General features: G+C 42.3%; 2 protein-coding genes across 2 annotated transcripts; both read right to left on the bottom strand.

Annotated features, from left to right (window-relative positions):
* Positions 1–382: 382 nt before the first annotated feature.
* Positions 383–2,734, bottom strand: ATP5ME (ATP synthase membrane subunit e). The gene is made up of 4 exons (XM_027708194.1): positions 2,632–2,734; positions 2,406–2,460; positions 2,043–2,141; positions 383–512 (listed from the first exon to the last, which is right to left on the bottom strand). The coding sequence occupies exons 1-4, from the start codon at positions 2,665–2,667 to the stop codon at positions 487–489; spliced, it is 216 nt and encodes a 71-aa protein (XP_027563995.1). The 5' UTR covers positions 2,668–2,734; the 3' UTR covers positions 383–486.
* Positions 2,735–4,012: 1,278 nt separating this feature from the next.
* TMEM175 (transmembrane protein 175) lies at positions 4,013–16,720 on the bottom strand. The gene is made up of 10 exons (XM_027708193.1): positions 16,579–16,720; positions 16,197–16,235; positions 14,182–14,279; positions 13,022–13,073; positions 12,127–12,162; positions 10,683–10,766; positions 10,002–10,166; positions 8,639–8,717; positions 6,790–6,931; positions 4,013–6,236 (listed from the first exon to the last, which is right to left on the bottom strand). Exons 1-10 carry the CDS (start codon positions 16,705–16,707, stop codon positions 5,573–5,575), a joined length of 1,488 nt encoding a protein of 495 aa, XP_027563994.1. The 5' UTR covers positions 16,708–16,720; the 3' UTR covers positions 4,013–5,572.
* Between the last annotated feature and the right edge of the window lie 1,283 nt (positions 16,721–18,003).

Here is an 18,003-nt window from a genome sequence, read left to right as displayed (position 1 = left end):
AAGGCCTTGAGCAACCTGGTCCAGTGGAAGATGTCTCTGCCCATGGCAGGAGTTGGGACTAGATCATCTTCAAGATCCATCCCAACCCCTTAACATTCTATGATTTCTATGAAATTCCCCAGTCAAGCCATTTAAGTAACAGGTTCAGGCGGTCAGTGCCTCACCACTCCCCTCTCCCCCTACCTGCCCATATGTATTAAATTGTATGTACCTTCTGATCAAAAACATTAGCTATGAGTAATGGGTGTAGTGACTGGCTATTGCTGGGGTAATAGTGGGGGGTTTCAGCTGCAACAATGGCCTGGTTGTGACAGATGCTTCCTGTCACATTCTGTAAGTATTTCTGCTGCTGTTCTGGGCAATTCACTCAAAAAATACCAACTGAAGTGTAGTAAGTATTTTATTGATAGAATATCATGCAGAGTTCAGAAACCATTGGACAGTTCACAGCCTAGCCATGTGCGAAATTCAAATCACATCTTTTGTTCATTTCAATATGGAATCTTCACTTGCTAGAAGGGAAGAAAAAACAAACATGGTTAGGACTACTAGCCACTCCCGTGCAGTACTAAAATACCCAAAACATTAGCGGAATCAAAGGCTACTTTCATGTAATTTCTTTCTAGTCAGTTTTTATGATTCCCACTTCTGTTTATTCAACAGAATTGCAATTCATACTTTGGAGTAAAGGCACTTTTAAGTTTACTCACTGGTAAAAGACCACTTTCTGAATTGACAAGTCAAATAAGCCCAGAAAAAGCTATCATTACAGATATGTCCAGTTACCCAACTGTAAGGAAAAATCTCCAGCAACTACATTGCATTCAATGAAAGCTTAACAATTGCTTTTCTGAAAAAAACACACCAAAACCATTGCTGGGAACACAGACCTGTCATCTTTGTGCCACTTTTAAAGAAATTAAACATTCTAAAGAAATAATCAGAGAACTTCATTTTTAAGTAGACTGGCAACACCACAGCACAGCCTCTACCTCCAGAATTACAAAAGTTTTGCCTAGCTAGAGAACATCTGAAATACCCATTTATTTAGTCCATGACCAATGGAGACAACATATTTAAGATGGCAAAACAGCCATGCAAAATGGCTTCATTTCTAGTAGGTGATACAAATCACTCAACTGCATATTTGATTTTCTGTATGTGTAGTTCATTTAACTTTACAGTGTTTTGTTCAATGCTAGTTTTGTTTAGGACAATGGAAATGTCACTGGTTTCCATGGAACAAGTTACCGAGTCTGTAGCTACACCAAGAACAGCCTCAGCTATTAGTCAGTTTTCTGACTCTTCTTAACTGCAAGTCCACCCAAAAAAAACCTTGCTGAAACCAAGCTAGAGAGCACACTCCTCTGTAAGGCAGCAGGGAAGGAATTCTCTGTTAGAAACACACAGGGGACCCAAGAAATAATCCTAAGGACCAGGGCAACAACGCCGCAGCAGGAATATTACAGGGTGGAAGGGAATGAGAAAATAGCAGCAGTACTAACATGAACTGATCCCTTCCAGCATGTGTCTCTTCACATGAGAGATACAACAAATGAAGCTGACCTCTAACACTACACCTGTGATACCACTTAAAATTCTGGAGTTGCAATTACATGCAGTTGCCTACAGCTTCTAATTTAGATGATCGGTCATACTTAAAAGGTCCCTGCACTGCATGGAGAAGAGGGACTGTAAATTTGTTGCACACAGCTGAACAAGGGGCATCCCACTACAGTCGTTAAACAGATCCAGTTATTCCTCATAGGATAAACAGCAGTTTTTAGCATTTTGTTTTCTCACTGAAATTCAGATAGCCATTTAACAAGTTCTGACTCGTTTCAAAAGCATTTTTAACGCTTCCCCTGATGACCTCTTCCAAATGCAAGCATCACTAAACAGCAGCACTATTTACTCCTCATGTCACCCTAAGCGTTGCCTCCATGGATCAGCTGTAAGCCTCAACTTTTCCTAAAAGCACTGCGGTAAAACGGCAGTCCGGCAGCCAAACGTGGGATACACAAACCAAACTGAGGCACTACCTTCTGCGATCTCTTTTGCAATCCGCTCCAGCTCCTCACGTTTCTTTTTCTCCTCCGCCTCTATTCTTCTCTCTTCTTCAGCAATCGGCTTCAGGTAGTCTGCCATCAACACACACTCGCTTTAAAACACACCTTCCCGAACCCGCGGCGGAAAGCTGCGCGCCCGCAGGCTCGCTCGGAAAGGAGGAGAAGCCAGTTTTTTGCTGGCACAAAGGCACGAACCCGTACGGATAAGCGGCCTCACCCCGGCAGGGCCGCCCCGGCAGGGCCGCGGCAGGGGTGGGGGGAAATGGCGGCCGGGCCGCCTCAAGGTGCCCTTGCGGGGCCCGGCGCGGGGAGCGGCCCCCGGGACGCCGCACTCACCGTATCGCTTCTTGCCGTAGATCATCCCCACGAGCAGCGCCGAGTAGCGGGTGAACTGCGGGACGAGAGACAAGGACGCGCCCTTCGCTCAGCCCACACGCACCGCCGGCCCCCGCCGCCCCCCGACCCGGCCCGCTGAGCCCCCCGACCCGGCCGGCCCGTCCCGCGGCCCCGGCACACCCGGGACCCGCCGGGACCCGCCGGACACACCGCCCGCCGCCCTCACCTTGATGAGCGGCGAGACCTGCACCGGCGGGACCATCCTGACAGCGGCGGCGGCCGGAATTGACGGTGGCGGGCGGAAGGGGAGGAGAGAAGCCGTGAGCGGGCAGCCGGGAATTGCGCGTGGTGTTCCTTCCAGGGTTTGCAATTCTGGCGCTCAAAGAGTTCCTAAGGCGCGGGGACTGGAGCATCTCTCCTGCATGGAGAGGCCGAGCGAGCTGGGACTACGCAGCCTGCGAGAGAAGGTGATCGGGGGGAATCTCATCGATGTTTTTCAGTGGCTGATAAGTGGACACAGACTGAGATGTAAGAAATTCCTTTTTAAGTGGAAGAAAAAAAAACACTTTTTTTTAGTCCCGAGGGCGATTGCACATTCAAGCGGGTTGACCCGTTTGAAAAGAGATATTAGGAAAAAAAAAATTCACTGCTAGGGTGATGAGGCACTGGAATGCGCTGCCCAGGGAAGTGGTGGAGTCACCATCCCTGGTGTTTAAAGAGGAGTCTGGATCTGGCACCGGGTGATGGGGTTTAGTGGTTTAGGGGTTACAGTGGCAGTCCTGGGTTGATGGCTGGACCCTATAAGCTGTTGGGTGGTTGGTGTGTCTCTGTGCAGATGCTCAGTACGACTGGACAGAGACCTTGGCAACCTGGTCTAGCTGCCCCTACTTTAAACTGGAGGGTTGGACTAGATGGTCTCAAGAGGTCCCTTCCAGTGTCATCCATTCTGTGATTCTGGGATTGTGTTTTGCTTTAATTCTCCTAGAGACAAAAGCCTGGGATGTTTAGTAAATCTGTAAAGAACAGCTAGTTGCAGTTAGATTTGGGAATGTTCTACTTGAGAATGACACAATTCAAATTAGTGCAGTTTGTTTCTCAAGAACATACCAAAACTATCACAGTGATCCTAAATCAGCTCTGTTTATATGAAGTCTCACATCAAGTTTGCCCTCAAGTTTATGTTTTTAGATACTGCCAAATTTGGTTTGAATAATAGTGTCTTGACTATAAGAAAAAATAAAATTGTTCTTTTTGCAGAACAAATTACTTATTTGCAAGTGGGATAAAAAGAAGGAATGCATTAATTAGCCAATACTTGTTCCTTGCAGTATTTATACATTACAATTTACTTCACTTCAGCCTTGTAAACACTGCAGTGAAACTTCTCGGTCAGATTCAGTTTGCAGTCTCATTTTCTTCAAGTACCAACAGAAATAGAATCAACATTTCTTCACATCACATTAAAAGCATTTGTGTGTTTTATACAAAATCACAAAACTGAGGTTTTTGATGATTTTGAAGGAAAAAAAACCCCACCATCTAACAAAACTGTAAACATTGGACTTAAGTTTTACCTGCAGAGCAGAAATAAAGAGCTACAAGCTTTGTTTTTTCACTGATTGAAATTTATTACAAATACACATATTCACTACCTATTATGTGCCTGCTGCACATTAGAAACAAAACCATACAGAAACAAAAGTGCTTTTATTAAGTATCAGAAAAATTCTACTACACACAACACAATGGAAGTTGTTTAACCTCAACTAGGTATAAATCCCCTTGAGTAGCTGAACATACTCTCTTCACATGAAGTATGTAATATTTACAATTACGTATAGGTATCAAGGTGCTTCAAACCAAAAGCACAAGCGCTTTCAAGACCGATCTCAACTAAAACAAGATATCTGAATTTGTTTTCACCTCTTATTTCTTCAGGCATACTTTGCCACAGTATTTTTTTTTTAAGATGGACAACAAAATTCCCCAAATGCCTTTAAATATGGCATTAAAGTTGTCAGGCACTAAGACAGTTCAAGATACAAACTAATGGCTCTGCCAAAAAGAAATGTAAAGGCTTCCAGGGCAGCCAGAGGCTAGATGACTTGATAAGCGTAAAGCTTATCAAACCACATATAAGGGTAAAAAGAAAATCCACCAAACCATAGACTGCAACTTCTACAGGGTTAGTTTCTTCTGCTGTCTTCCTGAGACTCAGATGACTTAGTAAGCCACTACTCAGGAAAAAACTCAACTCCCTTACCTGAGGGGGTACTCTCATATGTGGCAGTCTGATACTCTCTTTGAATATGACATCATGCCTTCAGAATAACAGAAGGATGTTCCATTCAACAGACAGGAAAACAGACACAAAAAGCCTGAGAAATGCAAACTTTTCAGATGAGCTGCAGCTGCAGGACAGAAAACAAATTTACCTCTAGTCCCACAGCCCTTTTCCATGGGGAGGGTATCAAAGTTAGTTGAAACCTTGGATTGTGGCAAAGCCATGTGAATCCTCGTTTGTTACATATATCCTTTTTTAAAAAGAACAAATATGCCCAAAGAACTTGTGTTCAGGTAGCCTGGAAGACTGCTATCACAATTGCAACTCCCATCTAAACTCACACACAGAGCCACTCAAACCCAGGTAGGTTTCCAGATGCTATCCCCAGTTTAGGATTATGGAGAACAGACACTGTAACCATTTGGGGGGGGGAAGAGAAGATCAGCAACCTGTATGCACAAATGTTCGACCATGATGCACCTTCCAGAAATCCAGAGGTCTCCACTGTCGTTCATACCTCACTTCTTATCTTACAGTAGCACAACCAGCTTCTGTTCTGGTGTTTGGTTACCATTTTGCTTGGCACCTGTTTGGGCACTTCTTAATCAAGCATCACTGCAGTTACATGTCAAGCAGCATTTTTTCCTGTAGAGTAACTCTAAAGGAAACAGAACATGCTTTTCTTTGTATCCCCTATTTGCCCAACATTTTCAATAGCAGATTTTGGAAAAAGGGTCTCAAGCATGACCAGCCAAAACTTAAATATGCCCTAGTTGTGGTCAATGCAGGCTTTGGTTTAGATCAATATAATCCACACATGAAAATAATGTGCGTTAGAAGAACTAAAGTTAATCTCGTAACTTCACATGCACTGTGTGGAAATTTAGGACAGTGTTTCAGTAGGAGACAAACATGCCTCTTCTTCTTCTAACAATACAACCTTCCGTCTAGAGAGAGACATCATGGTCTTTACAACAGTTAAAGAAATTCTAACAAAAATGCGCAAGGCAAGAAAAGCAAATGGGATTATGATCTGCATAAGATGGAAAATTGCTGTGGAAAATTCACTTAACAAGCACGTTAGAAAGAAGGTCCCAAGGCTTACACAAGGATAGAGAGCCAGCTTGGCAAACATAAAGGCATGCTCCTTGCCACCATATCTAGCAAACGGATGCAAGGTTTCCCTTTCATTGAGGAGGGCTGTAGTCCATATTGCAAACTGAAATATGCTGGCAAAGAAGGTGATAACACAGCTGACCTGGATGGCTTCTATTTCATTATGAGACTTCTCCGCAAATTCACTGGTCAGCTGGTAAGCTAGTGGAAGCCCACCAATGAAAGCCAATGAAAGTATGTTAAGCAGTCCCATTAATCGGGTAGCTTTTGTTACATAAAGGAAAAGTGAGTGATGGACAAACCACAGGAGACCAATTGTAACAAATGAGCCGAAGTAAGCAAGGTAGTTTGGCCCATATTCACTTAAAGCTTCAAGAAGACTGCCGTGGAACTTCTCCCCAACTTCTCTGGGATCAGGGACATTGTCTTCACTGTGGAAAGAAAACTTACTTTACATATTACTGTCATAAAACCACACCTATAGCAACACTGAACTGTGTTGCTTTACTCTGAGCAAGCAGGGAACAACAGGCATCCATTATAATTTCTAACTTAAAAGTGTTTCAAATAACAGCTTTGCAAAGAAATTAGATCCAAAAGGAAATCTGAATGCAAGCTGGCATTCCTTTGTGCTAATGTAATAAAGTTGCCGCAGAGACTAAACAGCTTTTGTTGATAAAAGCTTTTCATCTGAAAACATAAATGAACAAAAGAGAAAGCTTTTTTCTTCAAGACTCCACATCCCAACATGTATTACATAAACTGGTGATCACTACTGCTAGAACATGGACATTAGAAGTATTTTTGGTTTGTATTCTGTATCTTTTCAGAAAATCATACCTAAAATAACCACTGCAGGTTTTAGAAGTCACAGACCATGTCTGATGGACTTTATTTCCTCAAATATTACATACAAAGTTAATATATTTAACAAAGTTAATATATTTAACAATATGAAGTGAAAGAAGCAGTACAAAGCCTTACCATATATCCAGAATGAGCAGGGTTGCTACAATAGCATAGACTCCATCACTGAATGCTTCTACCCGTTCTTTACTCAGAGGCTCACTGAGGTAAAAAGTGAAGGTTTCTAAGCTATGGTGTTCCTCCTCTTCATCTCTCTGACCTGGAAAAAAATTCAGATGCTTAATAATAAGAAGGAAGTATAAAACAAGGTAGTTCAACAACCTACTGTGACTTCCCTTTCTCTTTCTCCTCACCTGCCAAAATTTTTCTGTAGGAAGAAGGGTGCCAGTCATCCACACAGGTCAGTCACTCCACTTTTTTTTGGCATCTGTGCCTCTCCCTTAAGTTCATGGTTCTTTCAAGACAGGCACTTCAGGGACAAAAAAAAGCCCTGTCCTTTAAATTGTATGGCAAACAACTTCCTCCAAGTGAACAGTGACTCAAAGCTATAATTGTACAAACCAAATCAGATGCTGTGCCTCAGCACAGCCCTAACAGCTGTAGGTCCTCTATGACAGTGTGAAGAACTTATGGCAGAAAAAAACCCTCTCTGGAGTATGGTGGCTGAACTGGGATATCAAATTTAAAATAAATCAAGTCTGTGGTCAAAAGGTGGAGCTTTTATAGGAAAAGTCAAACCCATCTCTAAAGACTGGACTCTGAACTGCCTAGCTAGCCCAAATGCACTGCTGCAGGACTATAGTTTGGACAAAGAGAAAGCTTAAGCTTCCAGAGGAAGCAGGAAGAGGAACAGAATACAAAGCAAGTGTAATCACAAGAAATTCAGTAAAGCAGTAATTTATGTCAGCCATCTGACAGGGTGAGATGTACACAGACATGACCTGACTGCAAACTGCAGTGTCCCCATCACAGTAAGCACAGACAATATTTGTATGTGTTTATTCTGGGCTCTGACAGTCTGGCTTCATCCTTTCACAGCATTTCTGCCTCCCTATTATTGGTGCCACATGAGGGAGTCAGAAGTATGCTCCCATTTGCACTGTGAACAGATGGACTTGTACTCGGCTGAAGAACAGCAGTAGAAGCACAAAGGTGGTACTGTTCTGCCCTACCATGTGGGTGTCAATCCAAAGACATGAACCTGCTCAGTGTTTCTGTGGTCAGTTTATACTGCTCTCTCACTCCACCTCTCAGCTGAGAGGCTGCATGACACCACATTCTCCTTTATGTTGGCACTGGCAACCTCCTTCTCAGCAGGGTTTAAGAGCAGCTCAGGCTATTGGCATGCCTGTGCAATTGTTAGTCCTGACACAAAGAGGGCAGAAAGAACACAAGCAAGGAGCACGAGGGAAGGAAGCATGGATTTAGGCTGACTCAAGCCATGTGTGAAGGCACCCCTCTAGACCATAGCACTTAATGAGATCTAACACCCTGAACAGTTAATTACCCTGAAAAAGTTTGATGTACAAGTGCAGCTTTTGCCAGTTTGAATATGTGTGCATATTCCCAGCATTGCAGGGAAGAAAGTGATAAGAGCATAGTGCTTGCTTTGTACATTCTTCCATCCCCATGCTCCTTTTTTAGGAGGAAAAAGAGATAGATGGCCTGCAGCCATCATTCATATACTTGTCTCTGCATGCATGTGCATACTCAGGACAAACCAGAGAGGTTTTCCACTCAGAGATGATCTTTATATGTGTTGTGCCTTACACAAATCTCATCACAAATACGGAAAACCAGGGAGCAGGGGAGAAATTCTTTGGAAGCACATCAATAGGCCCCAAAATGACTACATTCTAAGACTGAAAATGGAAGCAGAACTAAAGTAACTTCATTACAGGCTGTTTGGATAACGTGTTGACAACCTAATCTGAACATACGCCTTTGAATTTTGTTAATTACTCACCAACAATTTTGGTTTTACACCATTTAATGAATCGAGTGAGATGTGGAAAAATGATTACGAGTCCAAGAAGTACATAAGACTGTGGAAAAGAAATGAACAGTTTAAATATAGTTACAAAAATAGAAATTATCTTCCAAGTTTAATATGAAACTATTACTCTCAATCTTATATATAATCACATTGAGAAAAACAAATACTGACTTTACAACCTGAAGAAAGCTCAGTTGAAATGAACATCGACATCCTGAATATTGCATGTAGAACCAAATACTGCTTTTTGACAGCTAATTTAGTACCAGTAATGAAGCAAACTAAAAGAAGGTAAATAATTCTGCTGACAAAAAATGTAGGAATGATTGCTTTGGGAGTTGAAGAACTATCCCACGTGATTCTTATCCCACATTTCTTATTTGAGATATTCTATGACTCTACGATTTATGTCACTAAAACCCATTGGTGGGTCCTACGTGGTTCAAAGGCTTTGCACAGGTCTAAGCACCTAAGCAACTTGGAGACTAATTTCACTGTTGCAAATATTAAAAAAGCCAAACGACCCACTAGTGAACAGGGTGAGGGAGAAGAGGAAAACATTTTCAGATAAAATTATGCCTTTTCACCTTTGGACTCATAACTGCCCCTTTCGTCAGCTGCAACCTGATTCCTCCCAAATGTGAGTATTATTTAAACCCTGCCAATTCTGTGGAATCTTTCTCAAAATTCAGTTAAATCCATCTTTTCCTAAAGAACAAGAGGAACAGAAGCTCAGGATACACTCAAAAACTAGATTTCAGTTCCAAGTAGGGGTTCTGAAAAAATAATAACAGCTATTACTAAGTAGGAGCAATTCACTGCCATTAAATAAAGATGGAAGTGAAAAAAGGCTGTGAAAAAGCAGGCCTTAGCCAAAATAATTTGGTTTGAGATGAGGCTGCCTAACTGGTCTGTTTATTCTGTTTTCTCTTACAGTCTAAGTTAGTGCAGCAATTGCATTCACTTGTCTTCAGTTTGTGCAATGTGGTGTTTATTTCATGTAACCTTCCACATTACCTCACCTACTTCTGATGAGTAAGATACTAAGCTAAAGTTTAGAAGACCTGCTTAAAAGAAAAAATCAGGTGTAGCAAGTAAGGTTAATTTTGTAGCAGAATAATCTATTTAAACTATATGAACTCATGGATCAAGTTACAGATTGATTGGTCTGAATTGAACATATTCAGTGCAAAACAGCAGCCACAATACCACAGAACAGGCAACCGAGAAAGTCTGCATATTTAACATGGACATCATTATTTTCATACACAGTCCTAAAGACAACTAATATAAACTGCTGCATGGAGGTTTTTGGCTAACTAGGAGAACTTACCAAAGGAATAAAGAAAAAAGAAAAGATGGCTGCTAAAAAGCATAAAACTGGTCCTCTTAGGATAATCTTTAAGATATGACGTTTATAGAAATTCTGATTTTCAGACTCCTGTATCTGTTGATTCAGTAAATGTGGGTGATAGAATCCATATGCTACTATCACGGCCTGCAAGGAGAAGAGAAGTGCTGAACTTATGCAGTATTTCAAATATAAAACATAAAGTTATAAATCAACAAATTCCAAAACACCATCAGACTTATTTTTCACTCCCATACAGAAGGTTGGTCTTAGAAACTCTGAGATTTCACAGTGCACTGTACATCAAGATTTTAGTCTCCTCTGCAGAGCCTGTGTTCCCTCATCCACCACTGCACAGCTCAGAAAGAACCTCAGCAGGAAAAGTAAATTGCAATTTCCCCCAGGCATTTTTAGAAAGAGTAGGAAAGGAACTCTGTGGAGATCAGCTGATTTAGTTGGATAAAACAGCTTCACAAGACAGTGGAAATGCAAACTTTCATCTTACATACAGATACTGTGTTATCACAACAGGCACAACTTTGAAAAAGAATGCTATACAAACAACACATTTAGCAAGTTATACCCCTAGGTAAGAAACTTCATTTTACTTCTACCCAAGAAACTCTATTTAAAAGCAAAAATATAAATGGATAGCTCCAATACCTGTATAAGGCCAATGACAACAGCACAGACACTGAACAGGAAGATGCCAAAAGGTACCTCTGGAAAGGAGGCCATTAAGGAAAACTGGAAAAAAAAATGCAACTGGATCAAATATTTAATTAAGAAACAATGTAGGAATAACAGCAGAGAAATGGAAGCACTCTTCATTCAATACTGAAACTCAAAAACCTAAACAATAATTTGCATTTCACTATAATTCCACTAAATGCAATTTCTAGCCACAGATACATGCAGGCATCCCAACCAAAGTCATCTGGAGAGATGGCTTTGCTCTGATGTTGATACTGCTCAATTTTAACCACTCTGACACTATGTCTCCATAATAACCACAGACTGGCCTGTAGCTGAGCATAAAGTTTAACTGGTTTTGGTGGACATGACGTTCATAGCTGTGAAACTTGTTGATATTAGACAAATTAAACCATTCAAAAAAGTACCCTCTATCTGTGGCTCTGTGTTGTCAATTTCTGCAGTTTCATTGGTGGGGGAGGGAAAGCAGGGTGTAATATTAAAGTAATATTGGCAACTTTCCAAAAATTATTTCAGCTTCAAGGCCAAGTAAAAGTTAAGTGCTCTTGCAGATAAAGATTGCTTTATTGACCACAGCCTTATTTTTTGCAGACTAATATTTAACACACATATATCCACAGAGAAACAGGTGCCTGCCTTACACATATAACAGCCAAGATGCATTTTAAGCAACTATTTTATTCTGTTCTATAGTGTTCAGTTGCAAATATTCTTTTTAGGTCATCTGACCAAAAATTGTGCAGATTTGAAAAATGAACATCAGCTGCCAGAATCAACCTTGCTGAGTAAGTCAAAAGCAATACCACAAACTGTGTCTAGATTACAAAAGGAAAATGTTCTATCATCTAAAGAGGAGTCTGAAATACAGTTTTATTTATCTTACCAAAGGCAAAATTCAGACAACTTTGACCTTTTTCAATACAGTTGCTCTTTTAAAAGAAATCATGGGAAATTTTGACCATGAGGGTGGTGAAACACTGGCACAGGTTGCCCAGTCCCTGGAAACACACAAGGTCAGGTTGGAAGGGGCTTTGAGCAACCTTATTTAGCTGAAGATGCCCCTGATCATTGCAGGGGCTTGGATTAAGCGACCTTTAATGGTCCTTTCCAACCCACACTATTCTATGATTCTATGATACTATGACTTTCTATGACTATCATTTTTCCTCTAGAATACTTATTTTCTGCCAAGTCTAAAACATGAAATATTGAAGGTTATAACATACCCTCATGAATTTTAAAGAAGCAAGTCTTACTATTACAATGGATTCAGGGTTAATATTATAGTAACACTTTCCTGGGTTTCTGAATACTTTGGTAAAGGTTTTCCAAACGAATAAAGAAAAAAACCACTGCAATTTAAACATATATCACATTTTAGAAAAGTACTTACTGTATATGGCAAGAAGGTTATGATCATCATACAAGCCTAAAACAGAAAAAAGCATAGTGAAACACTAGGTAAAAATACAAAGCAAGCAATGCCCTCATTGAAGATGTGTCCAGAAAATACAAACAGATCAAATGCTTGTGCTGCATCATGAAAAATACCCCCATTTCTGAAGTTGCTGAGCTTTGACTACAACAAATGGATAGTTTTGTACACATCTTTCATGTTTGCTATCCAAACTGTACAGGCAGATTTTAGAAAACACTACAGTTTTGTTACCTTTTACACAGGTAAAAGTTTCGCTACGGTTTTTAACAGACTTCTTTCTAAAGTAGCAATGGTAAATGTACCATACCTTCTAAACAGGTGTTTCTGATTTGTCAAGAACATTCATCTCTGATCACAAATAGTTCATATATAAAAAAAAACAAAACTAAAAAAAAAAAACCCAAACTAAAAACAACACCTCAAGCACAAAGAAATGCTCTGCTTTGAAAGCTACATTAGGTAAGAATTACAGGACTTAAGCTAGTCCTCTAAAAGAATTTCCTGTACTGTTATCTCATGGAGCTTAACCAGTGCTTTTATTAACGAAATTAAATTAACTCTGTGTCAGAGAACAGAGTTTTAAATATAGATAAATACTCAGTTCCCTCAGATGAACTTCAGACCAACCTGGTGCAGAGCTTCTTTTGGCTTATATTAAAACATTTGGAAGTTAAAAGCAAGTTATTTATCAATCAGTCACCTTGCAAAGGAGGAATTAGAGACCTTTGTATCTTCCTGACTTGGAAATTTGGCAGAGTGATTAAAAACTTTCAGATATTCACAGACACACTTAAGAAAAAGTGATCCAGTGCTTGCCAGTTAAACATCCAGCGCGTCTGACAAGACTTACCAGATTCAGAAGAGCCAGGACATCATCTATAAGCTCTATGACCTGAAACAATCTGTCAAGGCAAGGCAAGGTATCATGAACAAGCCAACTCCCAAAATATATTTTACAATACTATATATAAACTGTGCATTTATAGTATAGGGGAACCTGACTTTCTTTACTCCAGAATTAATACAAGTATTTCAGGTGAGACCAAAACTCATTTACCTCAAACATGGAAGTAATTTGTTAGAAAACTCTGAAGAGTGAGATACAGTCAAGGTCAGTCATGGAGCAGTTATTAAGAACTCAGTTTCCATTTGAATGACAGAGTATTATCAGAATGTTAAGGCTTAAAATTATTTATCTTGAGATACAGCATAGTTATTATCACACAATGTAAAGCTTTGCTTGCAAACTTCCCCACACCTTGTTAAAGAAATTAACTCATCCATGAAACTGTGACTTAGAATCAACAGAATCCATCAGCTTCCACAAAACCCTATGCTATTCAAAGACTATGCCTCAGCATTTACTTATGCAAGCAAAGAAAAGCAATGTGATAACAGCACCAATGTGAGGTATCAGCTTCAAATATTGAATTACAGGTGGCACACCTTGACTGCAAAGCAGTCAATCCACTTGCACAGTAACATTTGTAAATTTAAAAATTCCAACAAAAACTGCCATGGTTCCAGTATGTCAATTCTTTTTTAACTACCAAGACAGGGCAGGTAAGGGTGCCCACAGCTCTATAAAATGCAGAACATTAAAACAGATAAAATGAAACGTTATAATTGATTTTGTGAGTAGCACTGCTGAGGACAGAGACAAGTTTATGGGCAGCTGTACTGTATCAGTTCCTCTCTTGTGGAACATGCAAGTTACAAAGTCATGCTTTTACAGCATAATTAGAAGTTTCATTGCATCTAAAATATGAAGCAAAATGAAAAGTAAAAAGATACATGCTTGTTCTTCTCTGTCTCACTATGTCAGTGGTGTAGGAGTAGTTATTCAATGCTAAGGGTAGAATTTCTTTACAATGATTTTTCAATATTATTTAACAACAGACAATTCAGAAGTATGTCAGCAAGACAGAAATGTATCAGACACCTGGTTATCTCCTGTACTTTTAAAAATTAGTTTTTCTTCAACTTTGGAGTTAGACATATTCTTCCTACCTGACATGAGCTGCCCATGCCACTGTGACTATTAAGAAGGTCATCAAGTAGACCGCAATTTTTGCTAGAAGAAGTTGCTGAACACTTTCACCTAATTTCTGCAACAGAGAAACAAAAGTTAAATGTTACATTTTTGAATTATTACCAATATCTGCAAATGAGAAATTACATGCCTCCCAAAAATGCAGTTCTCTTCCAACAATCTTTTCAGTACCTTGCAGAAGAACTGGTTTATCAGAAGCTTATTAAGCAGGCTGAAACATGGCATATGATGTATCAACACATCTCTTCGATCTGTAAAAGGGCTTCCCAATACTCTGTTCACCTTGTGATTCACTTACGCACCCTCTCACCACTGTTACTGTGATAATGCATTTCAGAGCAGGACTGGTCACAATGTCCCTCTTTTATTTTCACAGCACTGACTTCTGGAGTAGAAGCAGCACACAAGTTTTCACGTGATGGTTAGCAAGGTGGAAGGAGAGGGCTTAACCTCTGCAAATTTTGCATGTACCACTACAGTGGCTTAAACAGACCCATGCAGCATATTTGCTCTGTTACACATCATACTTGAGTTTCCTAAACTGAGACAAAAGGTCTGTTTTTAAGAGCAGAAAAACACATCATGATAAAAGAAAAAAACCTGTAAATTTTCTCAAATTGTTTTGTTTCCTAACTTCCCTGTTTTTTTCAGAATTAATTTATTTTCTGTAATCTTCTTTTCCCACCTTTGCTAATTCAGATCACGTTTATTATTGACCTGATTTTATAGAAGCACAGAAGATGCTGAGTTGGAAGGAACCCATCAGGGTTATCCAGTCCAACTCCTGGCCCTGCACAGGACACCCCAAGAATTCCACCATGTGCCTGAGAGGTTGTCCAAATGCTTCTTGAACTCTCTTAGGCTTGGTCTTGTGACCACTTCCATAGGGAGCCTGTTCCAGTGCTCAACCACCCTCTGGTGAAGACCTTTTCTTTATATCTAACCTAAACCTCCCCTGACACAACTTCAGGCCATTGTCTGTCATTGGTCACAAGAGGGAAGAGATCTGATCTGGCCCTCCACTTTCCCTTGTGAGGATTTTGAAGACCCAATGAGGTCTCCCCTCAGTCTCCTCTTCTCCAGGCTGAACAGACCAAGTGCCCTCAGCTGCTCCCCACATGGCTTCCCCTCCAGACCTTTTGTCATCTTTGTTGCCTTCCTTTGGACACTTTCTAACAGCTTAATTTCTTTCTTACATTGTGGTGCCTAAAACTGCCACAATATTGGAGGTGAGGCCGCCCCAGGTCAGAGCAGAATGGGACAATCCCCTTCCTCAACTGGCTGGTGATGCTTTGCCTGATGCCCCCAGGACAGGGTTGGCCCTCCTGGCTGCCAGGGCACTGCTGACTCACATTCAACTTGCCATCGACCAGGGCCCCCAAGTCCCTTTCTGTGGTGCTGCTTTCCAGCCTCTCATTCCCCAGTCTGGACATACATCCAGAGTTGCCCCATCCCAGGTGCAGAATCCAGCACTTTCCCTTGTTGAACTCCATACAGCATCCAAGTCATTGATGAAGATGCTGAAGAGAAGTGGGCCAAGGATGGAGCCCTGCAGAACCCCACTAGTGACTGGACACCAGCCTGATGTTACCCACCAACATTCAGACTGCACTACATAAGTAGCTTCTCTAAGTGACGATGTATTACCAAGAAGAGCAGATGCTTTCTGAAAGACGTTTTGGTCAGATGGGCAATTTCTACTTCATAGAAAAGTAACTAAAATCTGTGGCCTACAATATACAGCTTATTCATGCTTTATGTCTCAATGTATGCAGATAACATGGGTCTTTGGTATTTAAATTTTCACCCAGAGTTCACCAGGTCATCCCCTATGCAAAATTTCTACTGGGCTTAATGTTACTTAACGGTTTCAGCTTTTTAAAGCCTGGAACTCAACATGAAGCAGGACTGCTATATGAGGATGCTATATCTACTTGTGAGATCACGAGAAACAACAAAACACACGTGATACCTGATCAGGATGTATTTTCGTGTGAGCCACCGGCAAAATCTGAAATAACAAAATGCTTATTAGTACATGACATTCTTTTTCTTGTTAAGAGCTTCACTTAAAACGTAACAAACTTCGGGTGGCCGCCAGTATTGCCGGATGGCGTGACCACGAGCAGCTTGGGAGTCACATCCGCTTTTGGGCCAGGGCCGGCACCGCCGACACTGCGGGGCTCGGGGACCGCTGCCCGATGTCGCGACAGCGCTGCGGGAGGGGCCGGGCCCACGGAAGCACCGGGCGGGCCGGGCAGGCACGGGCGCGACCCGGAAACCCGGGACCAGCTGCGGCCGCTCCAGCACTCCCTCCTTCCCTCCCTCCCTCCCTCCCGCCGCCGAGCGCTCACCATCACGGTGGCGATGATGGAGAGCAGCGCATCGCTGTAGGCCAGCAGCCGGTGCGACGTCTGGGTGCTGCAGCTGCCCGGCTCCAGCTCCAGCGCCCGGGCGCGCTCCGCAACCTGCGGAGCCGACATGGCCCCGGTGCGCCCCGCCCGCGGCGGCGGCGGGGGCGGTGCTTCCCCTCACGGCCCCGCGGAGGGGCGGGAGCTGCCGCCTCCTCTTCGGGTCCCGTACCGGGTCAGCGCTGCTCCTGGTGGTTACAAACATGCGTGAGAGAATGGCGATGTTGCTGAGTGTTCGGCGGCTGAAGAAGCGATCATCATCATCATCATCATCATCATCATCATCATGGCTAGGCTTCACGAACGAAGATTTGGGAAGGGCTCTACCCACGTTTGTTGCAAGCGCGTTGGTGGCTAAAAAGGCCAATACGAGATAGACATGTCCGGTTGCAAAAAGCACAGCAGAAAGACTCCTTAGGAGGTATATTCTACAAGGCTCGATTCTTTCTGCGTTGTCTTTTCTCCTCAAGAGTGATCCTGCGTGCTTTCTCAAAAGCATCAGCAGCGTTATAGATGGTGTGTCTCCAGGCCTCCCAGTTGGAGGCCAGAGTAGACCAGTTATGGTGATCAATATGGCCACAGCTGAGATGCTGTTTCAGGGAGTCCTTGTATCTTTTCTTTGGGGCTCCTCTCTTGCGGCAGCCGGTGGCAAGTTCACCATAAAGCAGGATCTTAGGGAGGCGGTGGTTGGTCCTTCATCCTGGAGACGTGCCCTGCCCATCGCAGCTGTGTTCTCAGCAACATGGCCTCAATACTTGTGATTGCTGCTTGTTCAAGAACAGATGTATTGGTCACATAATCTGACCAGTGAAGAAGCGATACTCTGCCTTTAAAAGGCCTTCCAGTTGATCTCTCCATTTTCCAATTGCAGCATCCCGAGTCCAGTGACACGGATGGTGTTTTCCACGCTCGGCCAAGGAAACATCAGTGGAAGAGGCAAAGGAACACATGACTCTTGGAGAACCAATTGATATTCCTCGAACAAGTTTCATTTTTAGAAAGGGAAAAGCATTGCCAGCAGGTCGAGGGAGGTGATCCTGCAGCTCCACTCAGCCCTGGTGAGGCACATCTGGAGTGCCCTGTCCAGTTCTGGGCTCCTCAGGACAAGAGGGACATGGAGCTCCTGGAGCGGGTCCAGCAGAGGGCTGTGAAGGTGATGAGGGGACTGGATCATCTCTCTTACGAGGAAAGGCTGAGGGAGCTGGACCTGTTCAGCCTCGAGAAGACATGACTGAGAGGGGCCTCATCAATGTATGTAAGTGTCTAAAGGGGGGGGATGTGCCAAGAGGATGGATACAGGCTCTTCTCAGTGGTGCTGAGCAATAGCACCAGGGGCAACAGTCAGAAACTGGAACACAGGGAATTTCC

The sequence above is a fragment of the Neopelma chrysocephalum genome, unplaced genomic scaffold (assembly GCF_003984885.1).
Source record: "Neopelma chrysocephalum unplaced genomic scaffold, ASM398488v2 Primary Assembly neopelma1_95715, whole genome shotgun sequence".
Taxonomy (NCBI): Eukaryota; Metazoa; Chordata; class Aves; order Passeriformes; family Pipridae; genus Neopelma; species Neopelma chrysocephalum.
The sequence above is the reverse complement of the archived record's forward strand: the minus strand, read 5'-3'. Positions and strand labels throughout refer to the sequence as shown.

Bases quoted from the DNA above. Each gene is read 5' to 3' on its own strand.
- ATP5ME (XM_027708194.1), bottom strand. From the start codon at position 2,667: ATGGTCCCGCCGGTGCAGGTCTCGCCGCTCATCAAG. The intron at 2,461-2,631 runs GTGAGGGCGGCG...CTCGTCCCGCAG, and splicing joins AGGTCTCGCCGCTCATCAAG to TTCACCCGCTACTCGGCGCT. The intron at 2,142-2,405 runs GTGAGTGCGGCG...TGTTGATGGCAG, and splicing joins CTACGGCAAGAAGCGATACG to ACTACCTGAAGCCGATTGCT.
- TMEM175 (XM_027708193.1), bottom strand. From the start codon at position 16,707: ATGTCGGCTCCGCAGGTTGCGGAGCGCGCCCGGGCGCTGGAGCTGGAG. The intron at 14,280-16,196 runs GTATCACGTGTG...TCTCTGTTGCAG, and splicing joins CGAAAATACATCCTGATCAG to AAATTAGGTGAAAGTGTTCA. The intron at 6,932-8,638 runs GTGAGTAATTAA...ATTTTTTTCCAG, and splicing joins GTGTAAAACCAAAATTGTTG to GTCAGAGAGATGAAGAGGAG.